Below are 25087 nucleotides of genomic sequence, written 5' to 3'. Positions count from 1 at the left end.
AATGTCACTGTTTTTCACTTTATTCCTTCAAGGCCAACACTTACTGCCAATTCATAATGGCCCTTGAACTGAGTGGCTTATTAGTCTTCATCAGAGAGTAATTAAGAGTAAACCATTTTGTTGTAGTTTTGGAGTCACATTTAATATAGATTGAGAGGTCTGCTCTTCTCGCAAAGGACGGTCAGTCTCGATGGTTCTCTGCCCCAGAGGATTGTGGAGGCTAATTTGTTCAAAATATTTAAAGTGGAGCAAGATAATTAGAGGCTTGGGGGGCTATGTGGATTTGTCACAAGAGAGGAGGTGAAGCCTCAGGTTGATCAGCCATGATCATATTGAATGGTGGGGCAGGCTTGAGGGGCCGAGTAGCCAACGCCTGCTCCTATTTTCTTGCTTTCTTGTTCTTGGGAAAGGACAGTAGACTTCCTTCACTCAAGAACATCCGGATGCATCACGGTTTGGTATGGCAACTGCTCTTCCCATGACTGCAAGCATCTGCAGAGATCTGTGGACACAGCACAGTACTTCACGAAAAACAGCCTCCCCTGCATGAACTCTGTCTACACTTTTCGCTGCCTCAGTAAAGCAGCCAGCATAATCAAAGACCCCATCCACCCGGACATTCTCTTTTCTCCCCTCTCCCATCGGGCAGAAAATACAGAAGCCTAAAAGCATGTACCACCGGGCTCAAGAACAGCTTCTACCCCATTGTTATAAGACTATTGAATGGTCCCCTAGTATGATAAGATGGACTCTTGACCTCATAATCTACCTCTTTATGATCTTGCACCTAATTGTCCACCCGCCACTGCACTTCCTCTGTAGCTGTGACACTTCATTCTGCATTCTGTATTGTTTTACTTTGTACTACCTCAATGCTCTGTGTAATGAATTGATCTGTATGAATGGTATGCAAGACAAGCTTTTCACTGTATCTGTGATAATAAGTGACAATACTCACATGTGACAATAATAAACCAATTCCAATTCCAACATTGAACAACCAAATGAATTTTTACCACAATCTGGTGATTTCATGATCACCATTATTGATAGCAACTTTTTATTCTGCATGTAGTTAGTTAATAGAGTTCAAAATTCCCAGGTGCCATGCTGGGCTCTGAGCAGAAATTCAGTCCGAGCTCCAGATTGCTGGTACTGTGATCTCTGCTGATCCAAGACCATAGTATCATTGGTCTGTTAACCTTGTCACAGCACCCTTAATGCCATTTGCACATACTGTACCTTAAGGCTAGAATGAGAGTTGTGGTAAATTTTGGGAGAATGCATTCACACTTATAATGGGCTTTCAGTAACATGGTCCTAGACAGACACAGCGTGGAAACAGGCCTGTTGGCCCATCAAGTCTGTGCTGACCTTCAGGTACCCATTTACACTAATCCTACCCTATCCCATCTTTTTCATTCTTACAACACTCGGATTAACTCCCCTCAGATTTTACCGCCTATCCACACACTAGGGGTAGTTTACATTGGCCAATTAACCTACCAACCCACACATCTTTGGGACGTGGGAGGAAACTGGCGTACCCGGAGGAACCCACGCAGGCACAGTGAGAACATGCAAACTCCATACAGACAGTACCAGAGGTCAGGATTGAACTCAGGTTGCTGGAGCTGTGAGATGGCAGTTCTACCAGTTTGCCACTGTGCCACCCCCTGCTTGCAATGTTTGTCTTGTGGTTTCCCAACAAGCAATTCTTGCATCTTTCTGGAACTGAACTCACTCACTAGTGTAGCGGCTAGCGTAACGCTATTACAGCACCACCGACCCAGGTTCAATTCCTGCCGCTGTCTGTAAGGAGTTTGTATGTTCTCCCCGTGTCTGCGTGGGTTTCCTCAGGGTGCTCTGGTTTCCTCCCACATTCCAAAGGTATACGGGTTAGGAAGTTGTGGGCATGCTATGTTGGCACCGGAAGCGTGGTGACACTTGCGGGCTGCCCCCAGAATATTCTATGCAAAAGATGCAGCATTTCACTGTGTGTTTCAATGGACGTGCGACTAATAAAGAAATCTTATCTAATTTTAAAATAAGGTTTGGAAGTGAGGTACTTGCAGTGTTGGGTTAACATTGGTAATCTACCCCCTCTGATATTACTCTCAGTCGTGATTAGAATGACACTTACATTTCACTCCATCTTATCAATTACCTGATGGGCGAACTCAGTTAAAGTTGGCCAACCAACGGTCTCTCCAGTGAGCAATTTCTACTTGGCACCGAACATCATTGTAGTATTGTCAGGGATTTCATGGCTGCCTGTGGAATGAGTGTATCCTCCATTAACATGTCATCTTATACTGTTGTCCTCCCCAGCGGCGCAATGGAAATGACACGCCCATGAAGGAGACCAAGGTGTTGAACCACCGTCGATTCGTAGCTACCTTCATGGTGGTCAACACCATGCGGAGGGACACAGACCATTATCGTTGCGTGATTGAGTCAGACAGAGGCTCCGGGGTGTCCAACTACGCAGAGTTGATTGTGAAAGGTTAGTTTACATTTATGTCCCTTTCCTCTTCTGTTATATTGTCCATAACCAAAATCGTTATACAGGAAGGAAGAGTTTGGAATTTCTGATGAAGCAGTGAAACGTATTTCCACAGAGATCACTGAGCAAATAATCAGAATTTCATGGCAGTGAATTCCTGACACCTTCCCACCCCAAGTGAAAATATTCCTCACCTCCACTTTATTGCTACCAATTGCCCTAAATATGGTTTAATTGTTTAAATTACTGTTAAATAATGGTTTAGGAACAGCTTTTTCCCCTCCACCATCAGATTTCTGAACAGTTCATGAACCTGTGAGTTATTCCTCTTTTGCACTATTTATTTATTTTTGTAACTTAAAGTAATTTTTATGTTTTGCAGTGTACTGTTGCCGCAAACAACAAACTTCACAACATATGTCAATCATACTAAACCTGAGTCTGATTCTAAAATATTTACCAATATTTACCCTGCGGTTATTGACATTCGTGCTTATGGTATAGAGTTCTCCTGTGCACTCTATCTGGATCATTTGTTATTATATATATCTCAATTAAATCTACACTCAGCATTTCCTGCTTTTCTCTTCCAAAGGAAAAAAAAATCTGTTCTTACGTATTTTGTACATTGTCAGGAACTGAGTTATAGTTTACCACAACTTGCTTCTATAGTGACAGTCCTGGAACTATACTTAGGCATGGATCAGCTGCTTCGTATATCAATAGAGACTCTGTGCAAACAGTCACACAGCTGTACTTGTGCTTTGCCAACTTTTCATTTTATTTCTGTCACGCAATCAGCAAGAAGCTACTTTTACCACAACAGAATAAAACATCCCAAAATACTGCACAGACGCATCAGTAGATAACACTTCCCACTCTGCCACCCAATCTAGTTAGGACACCACGATGGCGCAGTTAGCAGACCCGCTGCATCACAGCTCAAGAGACCCGGGTTCAATCCTGACTGTGGGTGCTGTCTGTGTGGAGTTTGCAAGTTCTCCCTGTGGTTTTCTGATTTCCTCCCACATCCCAACAACATGTAAATTGCCCCCTAGTGTATAGGAGAGTGGTAGAATCTGGCGGAGTTGATGAGAATGTGGGGAGAATATAAAAATGGTATTAATGGAGGATTAGTAAACAGGTGCTTGATGGTCAATGTGGACTCGGTGGGCAGAAGAAATCTTTTCCCGTGCTGTATGACTCAAGCTGGTGGGTTTTTAAAAAGAATGTTTTGGAAGAAAGCACAGTAGAGAAATGGAGAGGTTTAGAATGGAAATTTCAGACCGTAAGACCCAGGTAGATGGAGGCATGGCTGTCTGTGGGAGAGTGACGGGAAGTCTGGCAGTTCTGTAAGATGTAAGAGGACAGTATAATATGCCGTGGTGGAAGTGTGTTGATAATAAACCTTTGTTGGAAAGGACTGGTGCGGTTTGTTTTGACTGTATTTTGTTTCCTAAGGTTATTGCTCCCTTGAATGTCAAGAGTAGTTTGGTTATTGGCCAGTTGAGACCTGCTGCAGGAGTGACATCCAAGTAAGTGGTAAAATCAAGTATTCGTGTACATCGGATCATCAGGAATTTGTTTCAACTAAATTAAAGATGCCCACCCTTGGTGCTAATCAGCATACATCACAAATTGGATTTGAGATAGCTTTTAAGTATAGCCTAAATAAAGCCTCACGAAGCTTTATAAACCTAACGCATTGGCAACGTGCTTGATTGCTTTGATTCTTCATCTCATTTAGTTGGGGGAAGCGGGGAAGGGTGATCTGCAGTAGTCAATTAACCTCTGCTTCATCTTGGCCCTTCACATTTCAGGACAGGAGAAGTATGTTTTTCTTTCCCAGTGTGTAGAAATAGAGGTTTGTGATGGAGAATGAATAGAATTGCACCATAGCAACATGCATTTGCACAGATTTGGCTCCTCTGTTGGCTTTTTATTGGGGAGAGGGTTAGGAGGAGGTTGGTGGTAGAGAGAGAGGGGAGAGGAGGTTGGTGATGGAGAAGGGCATCACTTCCACTTCTATATAGAGCAACATTTGTCTTCCGTGACACAGTGGCACAGGTTGTAGAGCCACTGCCTCAAAGCTCCAGAGACCTGGGTTCAATCCTAACCTTGGGCACTGTCTGTGTAGAGTATGAATATTCTCCCAATGACTGCAATGGTTTCCTCCCACCTAAGATAGCAAGATAGAGGAGAAGAATTAGGCCATTTGGCCCATTGAGTCTGCTCCGCCATTCAATCATGGTTGATTTTTTTCAACCCCATCCTCCTGCCTTCTCTCTGTAATCCTTAACCCCCTTACCAATCAAGAATCTATCAATCTCTGCCTTAAATATACCCAATGACTTGGTCTGCACAGTCGTCTGTGGCAATGAATTCCACAGATTCACCACCCTCTGGCTGAAGATGTTCCTACTCATCTCAGTTTTAAAGAGACATTCCTTTATTCTGAGGCTGTGCCCTCAGATCCTAGACTCTCCTACTGATGGAAACATCCTCTCCATGCCCACTCTATCCAGGCCTTCCAGTATCCAGTAGGTTTCAATGAGATCCCCCCTCATCCTTCTGAACTCCATTGAGTACTGGCCCAGAGACATCAAAGGCTCCTCATATGTTAAGCCTTTCCTTTCTGCAATCATTCTTGTGAACCTCCTCTGGATCCTCTCCAGGGATGGCACATCTTTCCTTAGATACGGGGCCCAAAATTGCTCCCCATATTCCAAATGCGGTCTGACCAATAAAGCCTCAGCAGTATGCCCTTGCTTATAAAGCCTCAGCAGTATGCCCTTGCTTTTATGTTCTAGTCCTCTCAAAATGAATGCTAACATCGCATTTGCCTTCCTTAGTACAGACTCAACCTGCAAGATGTGCAGGTTGGCAGGTTAATTGGCCACTGTAAATTGCCCCTAGTTTGTAGGTGAGTGGTAGACTCTGATGGGAATTGATGAGAATGTAGGGAGAATAAAATGGGATGAATTTAAAATTAAAGTAAGTGAGTACATCACAGTCAGTGTGGACTCCGAGGGTGAAAGGGTTGATTCAGTTGCTGGATGACTGTAATGGCAATGGGATAAGCCTTGGCCTTTCAGTGAAGCAAGAAACATGCAGCATGCAAGGCAGATATAATGCTACCATTTCCCTAAGCCTTCAACTGGGGTAACTCACAACACTTGAGACTGATGGAACAGCTCAAGGGTATAATTCTACTTGCAGTTAATAGGCCAGCAATACAATTAGTATGATTCCAAACAGGCTGGTGCAGGTGTCCCATAATGGGAGCCTGCCCCGTGTGTGGTGTGTTCATAGCACATTCAAACTTTTAGAATACTGCATGTATTTAAATAATGTTGACAGAGCTCATTTCTATACATTGATGAGAGACTAAATGTGCATCACATGTTGGGTCAGTCTGATCGTAAGTTGTGTGGGTGGATTGAAAACCAGGATTTTGTGCATAAAGTTCTGACAAGTACATCTCCAGTCTCTCAGATTTAAGTTGTTAAAGTTCTCAACCTTGTCAAAGTCAAAGTTTATTGTCACATGCACAAGTACATGTATGCACAGGTGCAATGAAAAACTTACTTGCAGCAGTATCACAGGCACAGAGCATCATACATGCAGCATTCACAAGAACAATATAAATTAAACATAAATTATACACAATTTTTACAAGAAAGAACACAATTAGAACAAAAAAAAAACTCAAAGTCTCAGACACGTTCAACCTCACCGCAGAAGCAACAGGTTGAATATGTCCATGAATACTCCAGCCAGTTGGTCCACACAGATCTTTAGTACTCAGCCAGGTACACCATCTGGACCAGACGCCTTTCATGGATTCACCCTTTGGAAGGATGCCTGGACGTTGGCTTCAGAGACTGAGATTGCAGGGTTATCCGGAGATGAGGGGGCTGGTGTGGACGTGTTAGAGTTCTCCCTGTCAAAACGTGCATAAAAGGCATTGATCTCATCTGGGAGTGATGGGTTGTTGCCACTTATGTTCAAGTCATGGAGTCACCGATTATGGACATGGCCCTTCGGCCCACTGGGTCCATACTAATGCTACACTAATCCTTTCTTATTCTCCACACAGTCTTGTCACTCCCCAGATTCTACCACTCACCCTCACACTTGGGGGCATTTGCAGTGGTCAATTAATCCACCAATCTGCACCTCTAGGGATGTGAAGAGCAAACCAGAGTACCCAAAGAAACCCGTATTTTTACATGATGTATTGATTCATGAAGCATTGTGGGATATTTGGCTTTGTTAAAGGTGTTATGTAAATATGCGTTGCTTGGTGTTTTTCTTTAAGTGTCTTTGATTTCACAAAATAGTTACTATTACAGGAGGTGGTTTAATGAGAACATGAAATCTCCACACCTTTGAATGACTTAATGGGCTAAGTGCAACATGGAAATTAGCATTAATTCTACAGAAGGGCCATCTGCTGTGAGATGTCAGATCGTATTTCCTTCTTTTTTAAATCAAAATAAACTTTATTCATAATAAAAGACAAACTATGTACAATTATAAAACAGTGCAAGCCTTTACATTCTTGTACAGATCAATCGTTGATGTTACTTTTTATATAAAAAACACAGCACCGATGCCACTCATGTGGCTCCCTGGGGTCTACCCAGTCCCGTATTTACAATACTTAAGGATGGTATTTCCTTCTTTACAACATTTAGTGCACCTTGTAAGGATTGCATTTGCTGTAATATACTTTGAAGCATGAATTCATGTTCTGGCTTCCTCCTTCTGTTAAGATGGGGCAGATCATGAATAATTATATTGCACCTTTACTGAAATAAACAATGGTCCTGATTGCCGTCCAGGGTCTCCAGATGGAATGAGTATGGATAAGGATGCCAGATGACAACAGAGTGCTATGCTAAGTTGCCTATCATTTTTATCTCTATGTGTTCACTAGAAGGCAGCCAATGAGTGATGGGGGGTAAAATGATTAGTGGCTAAATTCCCTTACAATTTAGTGTGCCGCATTTGGTTCTCACACCGTGGCCTCCACTGCACTGGAGAAACGAAACCCAGATTGGACGACTGCCCTGCAGGACACCTCCAGTCAGACTGCAAGGACAACTCTAAACTTCCAGTCTCCTAACACTTCAGTTCTACATTCCACTCTTACACTGCTCTCTTGGTCTTCACCCTCCTCTATTGCTCTGATGATGCCCAATGTAAACATCTCATCTTCAGTCCTTGTTCATTGCAGCCTTTGGGAATAAGTACTGAAGTTAGCAATTTCAGTTGATTACCTTTTTTCTCTCTCTCCGCAGATATGAATATTTTTCTGCTTCAGTTTATCTCTTTTTTTCTCTGCTGTTTCCAGTAATGAGTTTTAAATGAATTATCATCTTGGGAGCTACTCTGTCAAAGACATTCACTCCCCATCCTTGCCGAACATGCTTATTTTCTCAATTTTCCATTTCTAACACTGGGTCCCCATCCTGAAATGTCTGCTCTGTTTCTTGCCTCTTGGATGCTGTTTGACCCGCTGAGTATTTTCGATTTTTATTTTGGATTTCTGGCATCTGCAGTTTTTTGCTTTAATTGAAACTTGCCTGGTGTGTTTACCTCCTCATCCCTGAGAGGTGGTTTTTTTCCTGTACCTTGAGGATGCTTTCCTCAAGTAAATAGGAGAGAATACAATGTAATTCAGAAAATAAAAATAGATATGGGTAATTAACATAATGGAAGATTTTACATTAGCCTATCAAGCTGTGAAATAATGTTAGAGATGATGACCTGCTGTAGGAAAGATTCCATTAAGCTGGAAAGAGTGCAGAGGAGATGTATGAGGATGTTGCTGGGACTCAAGGCACTGAGTTATGGAGAGAGGTTGAATAGGTTGGGACTTTTTTCATTGGAACTTAGGAGAATGAGGGGTGTGTAAAATAGAGATGTGTAAAATTATGAGGCGCATAGATAAGTTGGATGGTCACTGTCTTTTTCCCAGGGTAGGGGAGTCTAAAAGTAGAGAATATAGGTTGATGGCAAGAGGGGAGAGATTTAATAGGAACCTGAGGGGCAACCTTTTCACCCAAAGAATGGTCAGTATATGGAACGAAATGCCTGAGAAAGGGGTTGAGGCAGGTACATTAACAACATTTAAGAGGTACTCGGACAGGTACATGGATAGGAAAGGCTGAAAGGGATATGGGCCAGACACGGGCAAATGGGACGAGCTTAGATGGGAATTTTGGTCAGCATGGACCAGATGGGCCGAAAGGCCTGTTTTCTGTGCTCTATGACTCTTATGATGTTTCTGGTTGTAGAGACTTCACACAATGTATACAGAAGCCAGTCATATTTCCTTGAATTTGATCAGATGCTCCTCATAAGTATAAAAGAGTCACCCAAAAATTCCAATCGGAAACGCAAGGAAAACTTATTTATCCAGAGAAGTGAAATCACTGCCAGGGAACAGTTGAGATGAGTGCTGCAGAAGCACTTAAAGAGAAGATTGGTAAGCTCATTAGAGAGAAAGAAAAAGAAGGATTCACAGACAGGGTGAGATGGTGAGGTGTAAGGAATGCACCAGCTGGATCCAATATGATCTTATTGAATGGTGGAGCAGGCTAGAGGGTTGAATTGCCTACTCCTGCTTCTGTTTCTTATGTCCTATTGTGCTCTTTCTGTGTTGTAGATTAAATGCAATTTCTTTCATAGCTTTTCATGTTGGAATATGCTGAAACAGTTTGCAATGCCATCTATAACCATCTCAGCCAGTGTAGCAGTTCGCGTAACGCTATTACAGCGCCAGTGACCCGGGTTCAATTCTGCCCACTGTCTGTAAGGAGTTTGTATGTTCTCCCTGTGTCTGTGTGGGTTTCCTCCGGGTGCTCCGGTTTCCTCCCACATTCCAAAGACGTATGGGTTAGGAAGTTGTAGGCACGCTATGTTGGCGCCGGAAGCGTGGCGACACTTGCGGGCTGCCCCCGGAACACTCTACGCAAAAGATGCATTTCACTGTGTGTTTCGATGTACATGTGATTAATAAAGGTATCTTTTCTTATCTTTTCTTATGTGTGCAAAAATGCTCACTCAGTAATTTGAATTAAGAAACTCAATTTAAGGTTAGCTAAAATTAGTTGTCAGTTAACACTGTGGAAGTGATTTTGAATTATAATGGGAAGACTATATTGATACAAATATTCTTCTATCAGTAATGATATAACATTGGGCCATGTTTGCAGTAAACATATAGACATTTGCAAATCGTTCAAGTTGTTTAAACGCTTGAGACCTGAAACTCCAATGCCTCCTCCAGCATCCCTCACTGCCACCCCCCACTCACTGCTCAGAAATCCAGTTTCCCGTGGGATCCAGGGAAACTTGGCTGTGTGGATTCAGAATTAGCTCGCTCATGGAAGACAGAGGGTGGTGGTAGATGGACTGTATTCTGCCTGGAGGTCGGTGACCAGTGGTGTTCCGCAAGGATCTGTTCTGGGACCCCTGCTCTTTGTGATTTTTATAAATGACTTGGGTGAGGATGTGGAAGGGTGGGTTAGTAAGTTTGCTGATGATACAAAGGTTGGTGGTGTTGTGGATAGTGTAAAAGGTTGCTGTAGATTACAACAGGATATTGATAGAATGCAGACCTGGGCTGAGAAGTGGCAGATGGAGTTCAACCCAGATAAGTGTGAAGTGACGCACTTCAGGAGATCGAATCTGAAGGCAGAATACAAGGTTAATGGCAGGACTCTTGGCAGTGTGGAGGAACAGAGGGATCTTGGGGTCCACATCCATAGATCCCTCAAGGTTGCCACGCAGGTCGATAGGGTTGTTAAGAAGGCGTATGGAGTGTTGGCCTTCATTAGTCGGGGTATTGAGTTCAAGAGCTGCAAGATGATGTTGCAGCTCTATAGAACTCTGGTCAGACCACACTTGGAGTATTGTGTTCAGTTCTGGTCACCTCATTATAGGAAGGATGTGGAAGCTTTAGAGAAGGTGCAGAGGAGATTTACCAGGATGCTGCCTGGATTGGAGAGCATGTCTTATGAGGATAGATTGAGTGAGCTAGGGCTTTTCTCTTTGGAGAGAAGGAGGATGAGAGGTGACTTGATAGAGGTGTACAAGATGATAAGAGGCATAGATCGAGTGGACAGTCAAAAACTTTTTCCCAGGGCAAAAATGGCTAATATGAGGGGACATAATTTTAAGGTGATTGGAGGAAGATATAAGGGGGATGTCAGGAGTAAGTTTTTTACACAGAGAGTGGTGGGTGTGTGTAGGGGCAGATACATTAGGGACATTTAAGACACTCTTAGATAGACACATGAATGATAGAGAAATGGAGGGCTATGTGGAAGGGAAGGGTTAGATAGATATTAGAGCAGGATAAATTGTTGGCACAACATCATAATGTTCTACGTTCTATGTTCTATAAACCCCAAAGATTAACACCTGACAATTCCTGGAATTTATTGAGCTGAGTTAGCTGGTCAGAAACCTGCACCTTAATTCAGCATCCTTGGGTTCAGAAAGTCAGGAATTGGCTAATTAACTCCTCATTTTGCTGTATTACAATTTTGAAGAAAGCACTATTGCAGGAGGTTGGAACAGAGTTCCACTGGGATGCCTTACATGCATGTATGTATAACCCACGGACACTAAACTCACATGTGGAACAGGAAGATACCTGTGAGTATAGCTCTAACCCAACACTTGAAAGGAAGGTTGAAGTTGGGAGAGAGAAGTAAATGTAGGTAAATTTTACTCAGATTTACAACCACAGAGGATTGGTTACTTAAAATATATGCAGGTTACTTAATCTGGACTGTCAGCACCAAATTAGAGGGTACAATGTAGAAAATAGGCTTCAAGCAAAACTTGAAATTAGAAGGAATTTCAAACAAATAAGTATTGAATAAAAACAGAAGCTGCTGGAGGACATTCAGAAGGATTTGTGCTGAGAGAACAGGGCTAAGATTTGGGGTCAATGGCGTTTCATCTTGAACACATGGAATGGATTCTCAGCCAAAAAAGCATTATGGTTGCATTACTTAACCCCTTTTAAAAGAATTTTGGGAATAGCTGGTTGGGTATGTAATTAAAGATTACTGCCAAAGCAAAATTAGAGTTAACAGGAAGCTGTCTGTGGCACGTCAATGCCAAGAACATGGAATTAACAGGTCTGTGGAAAGGCTGGGAATATATAATGATAGTTCTCGTGGTGATTTGTGTGATTAATCTTCAAGGGAGCACAGAGAAACCCTGTGCAAGTTACCTCCAGAGGGAAGAATACAGTCAACATGGATGTATGGGCTTAAGGGCCTTTTCAGTGCTGAGTGACTGCATGACTCCATCAACACAAGATAGAAGTAAAACAGAAATCCTGGATACATTGAGGAGGTCAGGCTGCATCTGTGCAAAGAGAAATAATGTTTCAGGTTGAAGCTCTGACAAAAGGGTCTTTGACCTTAAATATTAACTAGATGCTTCCCGAACTGCTGAATATTCCCAGCATTTTCTATTTTTCTTTCAGACTTCCAGCACCTACATTTTTTAAAATTTTTGAATACATTAGAAATAGTTGTACAGTTTCCAATGAAGAAATAGTCTTTTCCCATTCCATGTTGAAGCTGTTGTAACAGAGAGGTCCTTGGGAGTATTATGTGGTGGGTGCAGATCTGAAGATAAGGAACAAGATAAATACCTCTCAAAATGAGATAGTATTCGCCACTCCCCAGGTACGATACCATATATTTGCCTACTTTGTAGTCTACCTAGTTACTTGGGAGCCATTCATTGTTTTTCATTGGAGTTGATTATGTATTTTATGGATGGCATTGAAGAACTAGAGGTGCAGAGATGTGGTGCTGCAAATTAACATGTCTTTACAGAGGATCAATCAACAAATAGAAAGAGGAATATCATATATATTGTGTTATACTGTTACCCCGGATGGTGGGGTTAGTGGCAAGTATTGAGATGCGATGGAGTTCTGTGTTCTATGCTCTGATTCAAGGGTGAATTAATGCAATGGAGTCCATTGCATCAATTCACACTTGAATCAGAGCATAGAACATAGAACAGTACAGCACAGGAAGAGGCCCTTCAGCCCACAATGTCTGCACCCACAATGTCTGCACCGAACACGATGTCAAATCAAACTAAATCTCTTCTGCCTGCACATGACCCATATCCCTCCATTACCTGCATATTCGTATATCTATCTAAAATCCTCTGAAAAGCCACTATTGCACGTATTTGCTTCCACCACCACCCTGACAGCCCCACCACTCTCTGTGTAAAAAACTTGCCCCACACATCCCCTTTAAATTCTCCCCCTCACCTTAAGTGCATGTCCTCTAGTATTTGACATTTATACCATGGGGAAAAAAGATTCTGACTGTCTACTCTCTCTATGCCTCTCATAATTTTATAAACTTCTAACTCCCCTCAGCCTCGAACACTCCGGAGAAGACAACTCAAATTTGTCTAACTCTCCTTATAGCTCATAGTCTCTAATCCAGGCCGCATCCTAGTAAACCTCTTCTGTACCCTTTTCAAAGTTTCCACATCCTTCCTGTAATAAAATAGAATCTTAGAACAGCATGGAATCATTGAATCATATAGCACAGTATCGCCTCCTTTTGACCACCTTCTCCAAGCCTACTGTGATGTCTGTCTATGCTAAACCTATTTGCCTGCATTAGGTCTATATCATTCTACACCTTTCCAATCTAAGTGCCTGTCTGAATGCCTCTTAAATATTGCAATTGTAGCTGCCTCCACCACCTCCTCTGACAGTTCATACCAGATAACCACCACCCTCTGTGTGAACAATTTACCCCTCACATCTCCTTTAAATTTCTCCCCACTCACGTTAAGGCTGTGCTCTCTAGTTCTAGACTCCTCTAATCTGGGAAAAAGACTGTCTATCCTATCTATGCCCCTCGTAAACCTCAATAAGGTCACCCTTCAGCCTCCTACTTTCCAGTGAGAATAAACCCAGCCTATGGCTTTTAGTCTGGGTTCATCTACAGAATCTTACAATCATTGAATGGTTCTAACGTGGAAGAATGCCATTCAGTCCATCATGTCTCTCCAGCTCCATGTAGGAGCAATCCAACTTGTCTTCCCTACAGCGCTGCAAATTCTTTCCTTTCAGACACTTATCAAACTCACTTTTCAATGCTACAATTAAATCAGCTTCTACTGTTACCACTGGCAGTGCATTCCAGACTCTAACCTCTCAATGCATAACGGAAATCCTCATATCACTCTTGCCGATTATCTTCATTCTCTGTCCCTCAGTTCTTGACTCCTCTGCCAATGGGAACAGTCCCTCTCTACCTGGTATTGGTATTGGTTTATTACTGTCACTTGTACCAAAGTACAGTGAAAAACTTGTCTTGCATACCAATTGTACAGGTTAATTCATTACACAGTGCAGTTACATTGAGTTAGTACAGAGTGCGTTGATGTAGTACAGGTAAAAACAATAACAGTACAGAGTAAAGTGTCACAGCTACGGAGAAAGTGCAGTGCAATAAGGTGCAAGGTCAACAAGGTCGATCGTGAGGTCAGAGTCCATCTCATAAACCAATACCAATACCAATACCTACTCCATCTGTGTTTATTACAATTTTAAAATAGCTCTAATTCTTTTCCCAGAACAACCCCAGCTTCTCAGATCGATCCACACATCCGAAGTCATTCACATTGAGTAATTTGCATCCTCATAGAATTAAGATAGAAGCTGTGATATTTTGGTGTGTAATAGAGTCATGAAGTGATAGAGTCAGACAGCACAAGGACAGGACCTCTGGCCCACCACATCCACACCCACCATTGCATCCATCTATACTGTTCACCCGCATTTGGACTGTAGCCTTCTGTGCCTTGGCAATTCAAGTGCTTGTCTAGATGCTTCTTAAATGTAAGGGTATTTGCCTCCACCACCTCCTCAAGGCAGCACATTCTGCATTCCAACCACTTTGTGTGAGAAATACTCCCCCTTAGATCCCCTCTAAACCTCCTACCTCTCACCTTAAACCTATGCCAATAAAAAAAGTTTTAAAAAAAAATCTTGGCACTTTATCACAGATTGTAGAGGTAAACAGTTCACACATCCATAAAATTATTGTTTTAGAGAAACTGTTCAGCACTGTGACTTAGTGAGTTATTAAAGACTCAGTTACACCTCATTGAACAAGAAGTTTCATCAAAGCAAGAATCATGTATAAAGATTAGGAGTGCAAATCAGGTTACTAATTCTGTGCTGATTTGTCTTGGTAAAGATTGCAACTGTGGATCCTGCAGAGGAACAGGTTATCACTGACATCACCTTCTAGATTTCCAGAATTCATTGTGGCAGAAGTTGCTGTCAGTATAAACAGGAGTGATGGTGAGCTGTCAGTTTTGGTGTCATCCTGACTGCAAATCCTGGTCCAAGGTACATACTAATAAATCCAGTAGGGAATAAAGGTTTTATTTTATTTATTGATTGTAGCTAAGTTGGTTTTTGAAAAATGCAGTTAAAATGCAAAAATGGGCTCATAATATCTCGGCCTGGAGTTGTCCGTGGTGTTAGGTATGAAAAGATTTTGCAGTGACTCTTCCTATTATTTCATTCTGTAGCAGCTCACCGATTCCACTGCCCCTGATATTCTATCCCTATTATTTGGCCTGTAAACATTTTAAAGTCTGAACACATTGTAACGTACACTCTGTAACTTGATCAGTTTTTGGAACAAAAATGAATCAATAACAAGATGGAAAATAAATGTTAAGATCCTCACAGCCAAGTTTCATGCCGTGTTTTTATTAAGGAAAATAAACACCAGCTGCATTGTTCAATACATATTCAATTTCTTCTTGGAACATAATTGCTGGAAACATGCTGCCATTGTCCTTTCTCGAAGATTTATGTATCTGTTGTTGTTTCGAATACATACATAGAAAATCACAGAGGAATCAATATGTATGCCATGACTGGTCATCACCATGTAAAACACCTGCTGTACACTTTTAGCATGGCAATATTTTTGCTCTGCTATCAGATCTCTCCGATTTGGTAAATTGTTTTGTTTCCTGCAATATTTTTTCCTGTGTCCTAGTTTTTCTCGTTTCCTCTTTCTCTACCCCTTCAAATGTCATTCTCTTGGGTTGAGATACAGTTGCACATCTCACAGAAGGTCCTGATGCAGGGTTTCAATGCAAAACATCGACAATTCCCCCCCCCCCCCCCCACCAATAGGTGCGGCTTGACCCACTGAGTTCTTCCAGCAGATTGTTTGTTGCTCCAGATTCCAGCATCTGCAGTCTCTTGTGTCTCCCAGAAGGTCTTTGCTATCTCTTCCAAGAAGAAGGTAATAATATGCCATGATTCAGAATTTAATCAGGGCAAGTGTAAGGTGTTGCACTTTAGGAGGTCAAATGAAAGGAGAAAGTACACAGTTAATGGTGGGGCCCCTTAGTAGCATTGAGGTACGGAGGGATCTTGGGGTCCAGGTCCACACTTCACTGAAAATGGCTACGCAAGTGGATAAGGTGGTAAAGTAGGTGAATGTCATGCTTGCCTTCATTGTTGGGGTGTTGAATATAAGAGTAAGGAAGTCATGCTGCAGCTATATAAAACTTTAGTCAGACCGCACTTGGAATATTGTGTGCAGTTCTGGTCGCCACATTATAGGAAGGATATAGAGACTGTGAAGGGGGTGCAGAAGAGGTTTACCAGGATGCTGCCTGGATTAGAGGGTATGAGCTATAAGGAAAGGTTGGACAAACTTGGGTTGTTGGAGTTTTTAAAATCATGAGAGGCATAGATGGGGTAGATAGTCAGAATCTTTTCCCCAGGGTATGAATGTCAAACACCAGAGGACATGCTTTTAAGGTTAGAGGGGGGAAGTTTAAAGGTGATATGAGGGGCAAGTTTTTTACGCAGAAAGTGATAGGTGCCTGGGATGGGTTACCAGGGATAGTAGTGGAATCAGGTGGTTTGGTGGAGTTTAAGAGGCTTTTAGATAGATATATGAATATGAAGGGAATGGAAGGATATGGCTGATACACAGGAGGAGGACATTTAGTATAAATCAGCATCAAAATCGGCACAACATTGTGGTCTGAATGGCCTGTCCAGTGCTGTACTGTTCTATGTTTCCAGGGAGCACCGCTGTTAGCCATGGAGCAATGGTGGTACAGGCATTAAGTGACCGTTTCCCTCATTACTTGGGCTGCCATTCTTATTTGATTTCTGTCTTAGCCTAAATAAAATGCTAGAACATAAGCAAAGACTACCTACCCTCTCCCACCTTTTCCACCAAAATCTCTTTTGGGGTCTGGCAATGAGGAAAATCTTTTTAAATATAAGACTGCCTCCTATAGGTTTTGCACCTCTGATCCCATTGCAACATTGGCGGAATTGTCCTCGTTGGCTGTTCCACTCAGCAGTGGGTTGCCAATGGAATGTACTCTGCCCTTAGAACTCAGCTGCAAACAGGGAGTATAAAACCACATCCCATGGTCAACTGCAAGCCTGCAAACATTCAGCATGAAGATGGTAGTTTCCACTCTCTTCAAAGGTAGACATATTGGCCTGTAATGCCCTCATTTCCATGTTTCCACTTGCAACACCTCCAGTGCTGTCCTATGCCTTTGTTCTTTCATTGACTCCTGGGACTGGGATGTCTATGTTACTGTTCATAAGTCACATATTGAGTAGTGACATTTAAGGTGGGTGTGTGGGAGCCCAGTTCATCTTCAGGTGTACTTACAAAGAGAAAAAAGTACCATTGTTCCTGAGGAATGGATTTACATTTCACTTACAGTAGAAGAAGGGACGTAAGATGCTTTTCCAAGTGGCTAAGGCAAGCCCCATCAAGAAAGCTATAGGCTAAAGCTGGATGTTGAGGTTTGACAGGCAACTAATCCCATCACATGCAGATTTAGGGCCAAGCTTGCAGTACACCTCATTGACTGCACCTCGCTGTGTGCACAGGTGACCAAGTCCAAGGTACCCGATCTGTTTAATGGATGGCACAGCTTCTATTCTCTACCAATGTGGTTCAATATTTATGCCTGGGATGAAGTGGGGTGATTTGCTGACAAGTAATGTAAACTAACATAGGATGACACAAGAGATGGACTCTGAAACGGGAATCTGTCTTTTTATTCCCCATCTGTTTGATAAAATTGCTCAGAAATGCATTACTTTAAGAAAAGGATGAGGTGCTATTCCTCAGGCTTTTGCTAAGCTTCATACTTCAGTGTAAAATTCCACTGGGTTCACCAGCTGATTGGTGTTTATTTTCAGCCTAGCCTACAGAGAGAAGCATTCATCCAGCAATCCCTGGAGTCCCAATAGATATCATTAAGATAATATAGTCATTTTATTTCAGATTGAGGCAAAAAGGAAGTAATCAGTTTGGAGCAAGGATGTGATAGGCAAATTCCAATTACATTTTTTGAAATGAGAACAGCAAAATAAAGGTGGAATCCTCCCCAGGGTGTATTAGGTTCTGATTTCCAGGTAATTAGTTAGGATGCTTCTTTCTGAAAACCTTGTTACAACTTGAAGGCAAGAGCAAACAAATGGATCATATGGAACAGGTGCAAATGTGACAGCAAATCCACAGCAGATTAGAGAACAGTTAAAAAGTGTATAAAGCTTTTCCATTGGGACATTTAATCAAGAATTATATCACAATATGTTCCACTTCTAATTAAAAGGGCATCTGTAAAAATTTCCAACTGGCTGAAGATTGCAGTAAACAACACAAGCCAGTCGAGTTGCTCTGGGAGAAATGGATGGTCCCCTATTTTTTTGTGTTGGGGCATTGGGCAGGCATGGTAGTGCAACGGTTAGTGTAATGCTATTACAGCGCCAGCAACCCTGGTTCAATTCCGGCCACTGTCTGTATGGAGTTTGTATGTTCTCCCTGTGTCTGTGTGGATTTCCTCCAGGTGCTCCGATTTCCTCCCGCATCCCAAAGGCGTATGGGTTAGGAAGTTGTGGGCATGTTATGTTGGCACCGGAAGCATGGCAACTCTTGCGAGCTGGCCCCAGAACACTCTATAAGATAAGATAAGATACACAAAAGATTCATTTCACTGTGTGTTTTGATGCATATGTGACTAATAAAGATATCTGATCTTATTAACCGGACAGGATTCAGGAGAGTTACTTGGCTGAGTTGGGTCACATATTCAAGATCATGATTCCATACATCTCCAGTATCTGTACCCAAATCCTGGAGTCTACCCAGTTTTCTGTCAGTTTAAATGAATGGGTGGAAAGTCTGTCCGTCTCGGTCGTTCAATTTCCTTCTGTACAGCAAGACTGGAAGAATATTTAATGTCCAGCTGCCAACCGTGAAAATCTGTCATAGAGACAAAGAAAGATACAGCATTGAAGCAGGTCCTTCAGCCACTGAGTCCACGCCAACCATCAACCTTCCATGTGTACTACTCCTACATTAATCCCAATTTATACTCTCCCCACAATTTCATCAACTCCTCCACATCAGATTCCACCACTCATCTTCACACTAGGGGCAACGCACAGTGGCTAATTAACCTACTGGCCCACACATCATTGGGATGTGGGAGGAAACCGGAGCACCCAGAGGAAACCCACGCCTTAGAACGTTTCAGGAACATAGGACATAGAAAACAGAACATAGAACAGAACAGCACAGGAACAGGACCTTTGGCCCAATAAAGATGCCAATCTAAACTAATCCTATCTGCCTGCACCTGAACCATTTCCCTCTATTCCCTGTTTGTTCATTTGTTTGTCTCAATGCCTCTGAAACATTGGTATCATATCTGCCTACACCACCTCCCTTGGCAGCGTGTTCCAGGCACCCACCATTCTCCATGTAAAAATACTTGCCTCGCAAATCTCCTTTAAACTTGCCTCCTCTCACCTTAAACGTATGCTCTGTAGTATTTGACATTTTCATCCAGGAAGGACTCTGACTTTCTACCCTATCTATGCCTCTCATAATTTTATATATCATGTCTCCCCTCAGCCTCCAAGTTTGTCCAACCTCTCCTTATACTAATACACTCCAAACAAGGCCATATCCCGGTGAAGCTCTTCTGCACCTCTCCAAAGCTCCACATCCTTCCTACAGTGTGGCAGCCAGAACTACACATAATACTCCAAATGTAGCCAAACAAAAAGTTTTATCCAGTTGCGACATGACTTCCCAACTTTTATACTCAGTGCCCCAAACGATGAACACAAGCATGCCACATGCCTTCTTTACCATTCACTCTACCTGTGTTGTCACTTTCAGGGAGGTATGGACTTGCACCCCAAAACCCCTCTGTACATCAGTGCTTTTAAGGGTCCTGCCATTTACTGTGTACTTTCCTTTTGCATTTGACCTCCCAGAATGCATCATTTGTCTGGATTAAACTTCATCTGTCAATTCTCCACCCAAATTTCCAACTGATCGCTATCCTGCTGAATCCTTTGACAATCTCTTTTGCTCTCCACAACTCCACCAATTTGCAAATCAATTCCCAAACGTCCACCTTTTTAAAGATTAATTTCCAAATGTTCCTCAATATCAGACACCACTTAAACTAATTTACACCCTCAACTTATGCGTTGCTTCTTTATGTTACCATCAGTGAGAACCTCGTAGGCGCTGCCAAGTTACAACTTTGCTGAGAGCTATTGACTTGCATTTGTTTAAAGTATTAAAGATTGGATGAGGAGATCCATTCTTCTTTTCTGTTCCATCCACAGGGAAGTTTATTGCAATTTTAGTGTTGGGAATATGTGCTGTGTATATCCATATCATAAACTAATCAGAGTAGCAAAATCTAGGACAGAGGGCAGAAGTCAGCAGTGCAAATGCATTTCTGAAATTGGCTCTTACTGTGGAAACCAACCTAGTGCCTGCTGCTTGGATGAAAGTTTCAAGATAGATGGTTTCTTTACCAAAGTATAACCCTTCGGGAGACAATGTGTTTTTGCAACAAATTGAACACTCTTGCCTTCAGGTCTCTGTTCTGGCAGGTGTCTCATAGATGCTTTATCCACACGATGGTAGTGGCAATGATTGCTTCACTATAGCAAGAAATAAATCATCTCAAAACAAACAGTAAACAGTGTGCTGTCCTTTGAAAGGCAGATAGCCCTCATTCCCCCAGAGACAAGTCCAGTATGCAAGAGAGTGGGTCTGAAGGGTCATTTGGATTTGGGTACAGATACTGGAGGTGTACAGAAGCGTGACCTTGAATATGTAAGACTCCTATAACTGTATGTATCAACAAATTCATTGTAAAAGGGTATGCTTCTGCAAACATCATGGAAGCCAAGAGCAGCATATAAACCAGTACAACATTCTGCAGGCAAAAATAATTTAAATAGACTTTATTCTTCAACCACTGTTTAAAGGCAACTTCAGATCTGAGGCCTATTTTGTGAACTGTTTGGCAAAGGGAAAATAATTTTATTTTGATAGCACAGAGCTTAAAAGGTTAAATTAAGGACACTTGGGAGCATAAAACTGACTTGTATTCTCTTGAATTTAGAAGCTTGAGGAGAGACCTAATTGAAGTGTTTAGCATGATTAAGGAGCAGATAGAAAGGAACTGTTCACATCGGTAAGGGGCTATGAAAGGGTACAATGTTAAAATCACTGTTGGGCTATTTAGGAATGAGGTCAGTCGCAGTCTCTAATGTAGAAGGTTGCGTCCTGATGAAGGGTCTCGACCTGAAACATCGACTGTTTATTTCCTTCCATAGATGTTCCCTGACCTGCCGAGTTGCTCCAGCATTTTGTGTGTGTTGCTCCAGATTCCAGCATCTGCAGAATCTCTTGTGTCAGGGGAAATCTGAAAACCCCTACTTTACTTACCTCAAACCCACCCAACCAGACTGGCTCAGGATACAAGGCCAATTTGTTTTCAAGATGGGGATTGGTAAAGTGAACAGTATGTGGAACGAGGACACTGACTGAGTTTCAGTGAGCCATGATCCAATTGCAAAGAAGTGTGTGGGAATTTAGATTTGACCTCTTAGGGAGGAGTCCTTTAAACACAAATATTCTAAGTGCTCATTCACAGATCCTTAATGGCCTTAACTGAAGAGGAGGTGGGGCGGGTGGGTGGGAGGGGAGGAGGACCATGGGTGCCACCCCAGCCCCATCAATGTGTTATAGAGGTGGTAGAATCATACACCAAAGAAAGAGGTGCATTGGCCCATCGAGTGCATGCTGGTCATCAATCGCCCATTTACACGAATCCTACAATTATCCCATTTCGTTCTCCCCAAATTCCCCTCAAGTACCCCTAGATTCTACTACGTCTAAACACTAAATGGCAATTTTCAGTGGTCAATTAACCTACCAATCCACATGCTTTGGGGATAAGGGAGGAAACTGGAGCACCTGGGAAAATCCATGCAGCAACAGAGAGCAGGTACAAACTCCATGTAGACAGCACCGGACATTGAGATTAAACTTGGGTTGCCCGAGGTGTGAGACAGCAGTTCTACTATCTGCGCCACTGTGCAACTGTCTCTGTCTAATTGAGGATATGAATGGCCTATTCTTTCTCTGACATGAACTGAACAGGTTGCAGCAAATGTTCTGCCTGAACTCCTAACTCATGTTTACGGAACGGAATTTGTCATTTTCATGCACGTGGCCATCCCCTTCCCATTCTTCACCTTTTCTGGATCACATGGTCATTTTGAGGATTGCGTGTCAAATCTCAGTGGCTCAAAAGTTTCCAAGCCACACCTGCCTTTCATGATGACATTTTATCCAGATTACAAATTACTCTATAATTCCTCTCAAAAAGCTTTGGTGCCAACAAATAATAAGAATTGTTTGTTTCAGAAACTTCTGACTAATTGGATTAAAAAGTAAATTCATCAAATGGCCTGCAGCCTTTCACTTTACATTCCCCGTGCTTGCTTCAGAATTCCCTCATGGTGCTTGAATTTAAGACACATAAAGAAGGACTTGCATTTATATTGTGCATTTCACATCTTCAGGATGTCCCAGGCTGTTTATGGGCAATGAAGTGCTTTTAAAGAATGAAGGAAACACCACAGCAAATTTGAGTACAAGGTCCAACTAACAACTTGCAATACATTCTGAGGTTCAGAATCAGAATCAGGTTTATTGTCACTGACTTATGTCGTGAAATTTGTTGTTTTGCGGCAGCAGTACAGTGCAAGACATAAAGACATAAAAATAACTATAAGTTTCAAAAATAAATAAATAGTGCAAAAACGGAATAATGAGGTAGTTTTCATGGGTTCATGGACTGTTCAGAAATCTGATGGCAGAGGGGAAGAAGCTGTTCCTGAAATGTTGAGTGTGGGTCTTCAGGCTCCTATACCTCCTCGCTGATGGTAGTAACATGAAGAGGGCATGTCCTGGGTGGTGATGGTCCTTAATGATGGATGCCGCCATTATCTGTTATAGAGGCCTTTATTTATTGTAAGAGGAGTTGAACAAAGCCAGCTTTACTGGATCATGAGTTCATTTCTATCCACATGACACAATTCTGACAACACACACTAATACAGCAAAACACCCCCATCAAGTTTCACAGGATTATCAAACATGTACGGCAAAATGCTAATAACTCTCTGTCAGATCATTTAGAAATCCCAATGATTTGGCACCTGGCTCACCAGGTACTGATCCCCATACTCCTGTTAATGCTCTGAAATCTCAATTCCCATGCTTCCATTCTGGGGCCCTTGTTCCTATACTTTTAAACTCACTGGGACCCTAGATTCCACCCTCCCTTTAAACAAATAGGGGCCCACTTCCCACATAGCTTTTAAACACACTCAGGCCCCATTTCCATGCTCTATTTAAACTCACCAGGGCCACGTTTCCTACTCTCTGTTTAAAATTACCAGTTTTCCTGGAAAATTTATTACACTACTATGTAACATCCGAAAAAAAGTGAATTTTTTTTAAAATTAAATTTTTAAATTTTAAATTTTATTTACAGCGTGGTAACAGGCCCTTCTGGCCCAATGAGTCCGCGCCGCCCATTTTTTAAACCCATATTAACCTACCCATATGTCTTTGGAATGTGGGAGGAAACCGGAGCACCCGGAGGAAACCCATGCAGACACGGGAGAACGTACAAACTCCTTACAGACAGCGACGGGAATCGAACCCTGATCGCTGGCGCTGTAATAGCGTTGCACTAACCACTACGCTACCGTGCGTCTGTTGGACAATTGGACAGTCTAGAATCAGCAAAGTCCCGAGTCTGTGGATTGTCATAATTTTACAATCGTGGAAGGGTAGGACAAGTGAACAAAACTCAACAAAAGAGGTGCAAATTACAAATTTAATTTAGTTTCATTTAAAACAGAGCCTTGGTTTAACATACCATCTGAAAGATGTAAATGACTATACACACACAGCCTGTCTGTGTTAAAAGCCAGACTGTTTTTGTTACTAGGACAGGGAGCTGAGCTTTGCCAGGCTCAATTGGCGCTGTCATAGAGTCTGAGTATTACCAGACAACACTGGATAATTAAAGTGACAGGCAATTTCCATGACCCAATGACTCGCTGCAGGTGAAGCTGCGATTCACTTGTACATGGACTCTGTTTAGTGCTTGTCATATGGTGACCTTGATCTTCCAGTTGCTTTCTTCAGCACATATTGCGTTCTTTGGTGACTACTGTGCACTCATCATTATTTTTCTAGCTATTGCCATGTATTGAGAATTCATCCTACGCTTTCCCCAACCTCACCCAAATAAGAGTACAAGAGGCCAAAGGAACAGTCCCTCATCTCAGACTTGGCAAAATACAATTGTCAAGGCTCAACATTAAATTCAATGATTTCAGAGAGAAGATAAGATAGTTTTATTAGTCACATGTACATTGAAACACACAGTGAAATGCATCTTTTGTGTAGAGTGTTCTGGGGACAGCCGGCAAGTGTCGCCTCGTTTTCGGTGCCAACATAGCATGCCCACAATTTCCTAACCCGTACGTCTTTGGAATGTGGGAGGAAACCGGAGCACCCGGAGGAAACTCACGCAGACACGGGGAGAACATACAAACTCCTTACAGACAGTGGCCAGAATTGAACCTGGGTCTCTGGCGCTGCATTAGCGTGACATAACCAGTCTTCTGTGTGTGTTTCATAGCTGGCTGACTCTATGAAAGGTCATTGACCTGTCAAGTCTACATTTTCCCTGCAGAGATGCTGCCTGACCTGCTGAGTATTTCTAGCACCCTTTGTTTTCAGATTTCTAATATCTATAATGTTGTGTAACTCAGCATTGTTTTTCTCTTTTCTTTCCCTTTCTTCTATTTTCATTCATCTCCTTCTATCTACACCTCCTCCAGACAGATTAGCTCTGATTAACAAACTGCACTGCCCTCTTTTAACTGTCACCAACAACACTTGTCTTTCTCTTGGTCTCAGAATCAGAATCAGGTTTACTATCAATGACATATGTAGGGAAATTTGCTGTTTTGCGGCAGCAGTACAGTGCAAGACATAAAAATCACCATAAGTCACAAAAATAAATAAATATTGCAAAAGTGGAATAATGAGGTAGAGTTCATGGGTTCATGGACCATTCAGA

The 25087-nt window shown here is 42.2% G+C and overlaps 1 protein-coding gene across 7 annotated transcripts in view; it reads left to right on the top strand.

Moving 5' to 3' along the window:
• The window catches only part of LOC127574151 (receptor-type tyrosine-protein phosphatase mu-like), a 746263-nt gene that overhangs the window by 320543 nt on the left and 400633 nt on the right, over positions 1-25087 (top strand). For all 7 annotated transcript variants that reach the window (XM_052022906.1, XM_052022912.1, XM_052022911.1 and 4 more), the window contains exon 6: positions 2332-2506. In XM_052022906.1, coding sequence (XP_051878866.1) covers positions 2332-2506 — 175 coding nt within the window. The remainder of the gene's footprint in view (positions 1-2331; positions 2507-25087) is intronic.

The sequence above is a fragment of the Pristis pectinata genome, chromosome 9, assembly GCF_009764475.1.
Source record: "Pristis pectinata isolate sPriPec2 chromosome 9, sPriPec2.1.pri, whole genome shotgun sequence".
Taxonomy (NCBI): Eukaryota; Metazoa; Chordata; class Chondrichthyes; order Rhinopristiformes; family Pristidae; genus Pristis; species Pristis pectinata.
This window is presented reverse-complemented; position numbering and strand designations above follow the sequence as displayed.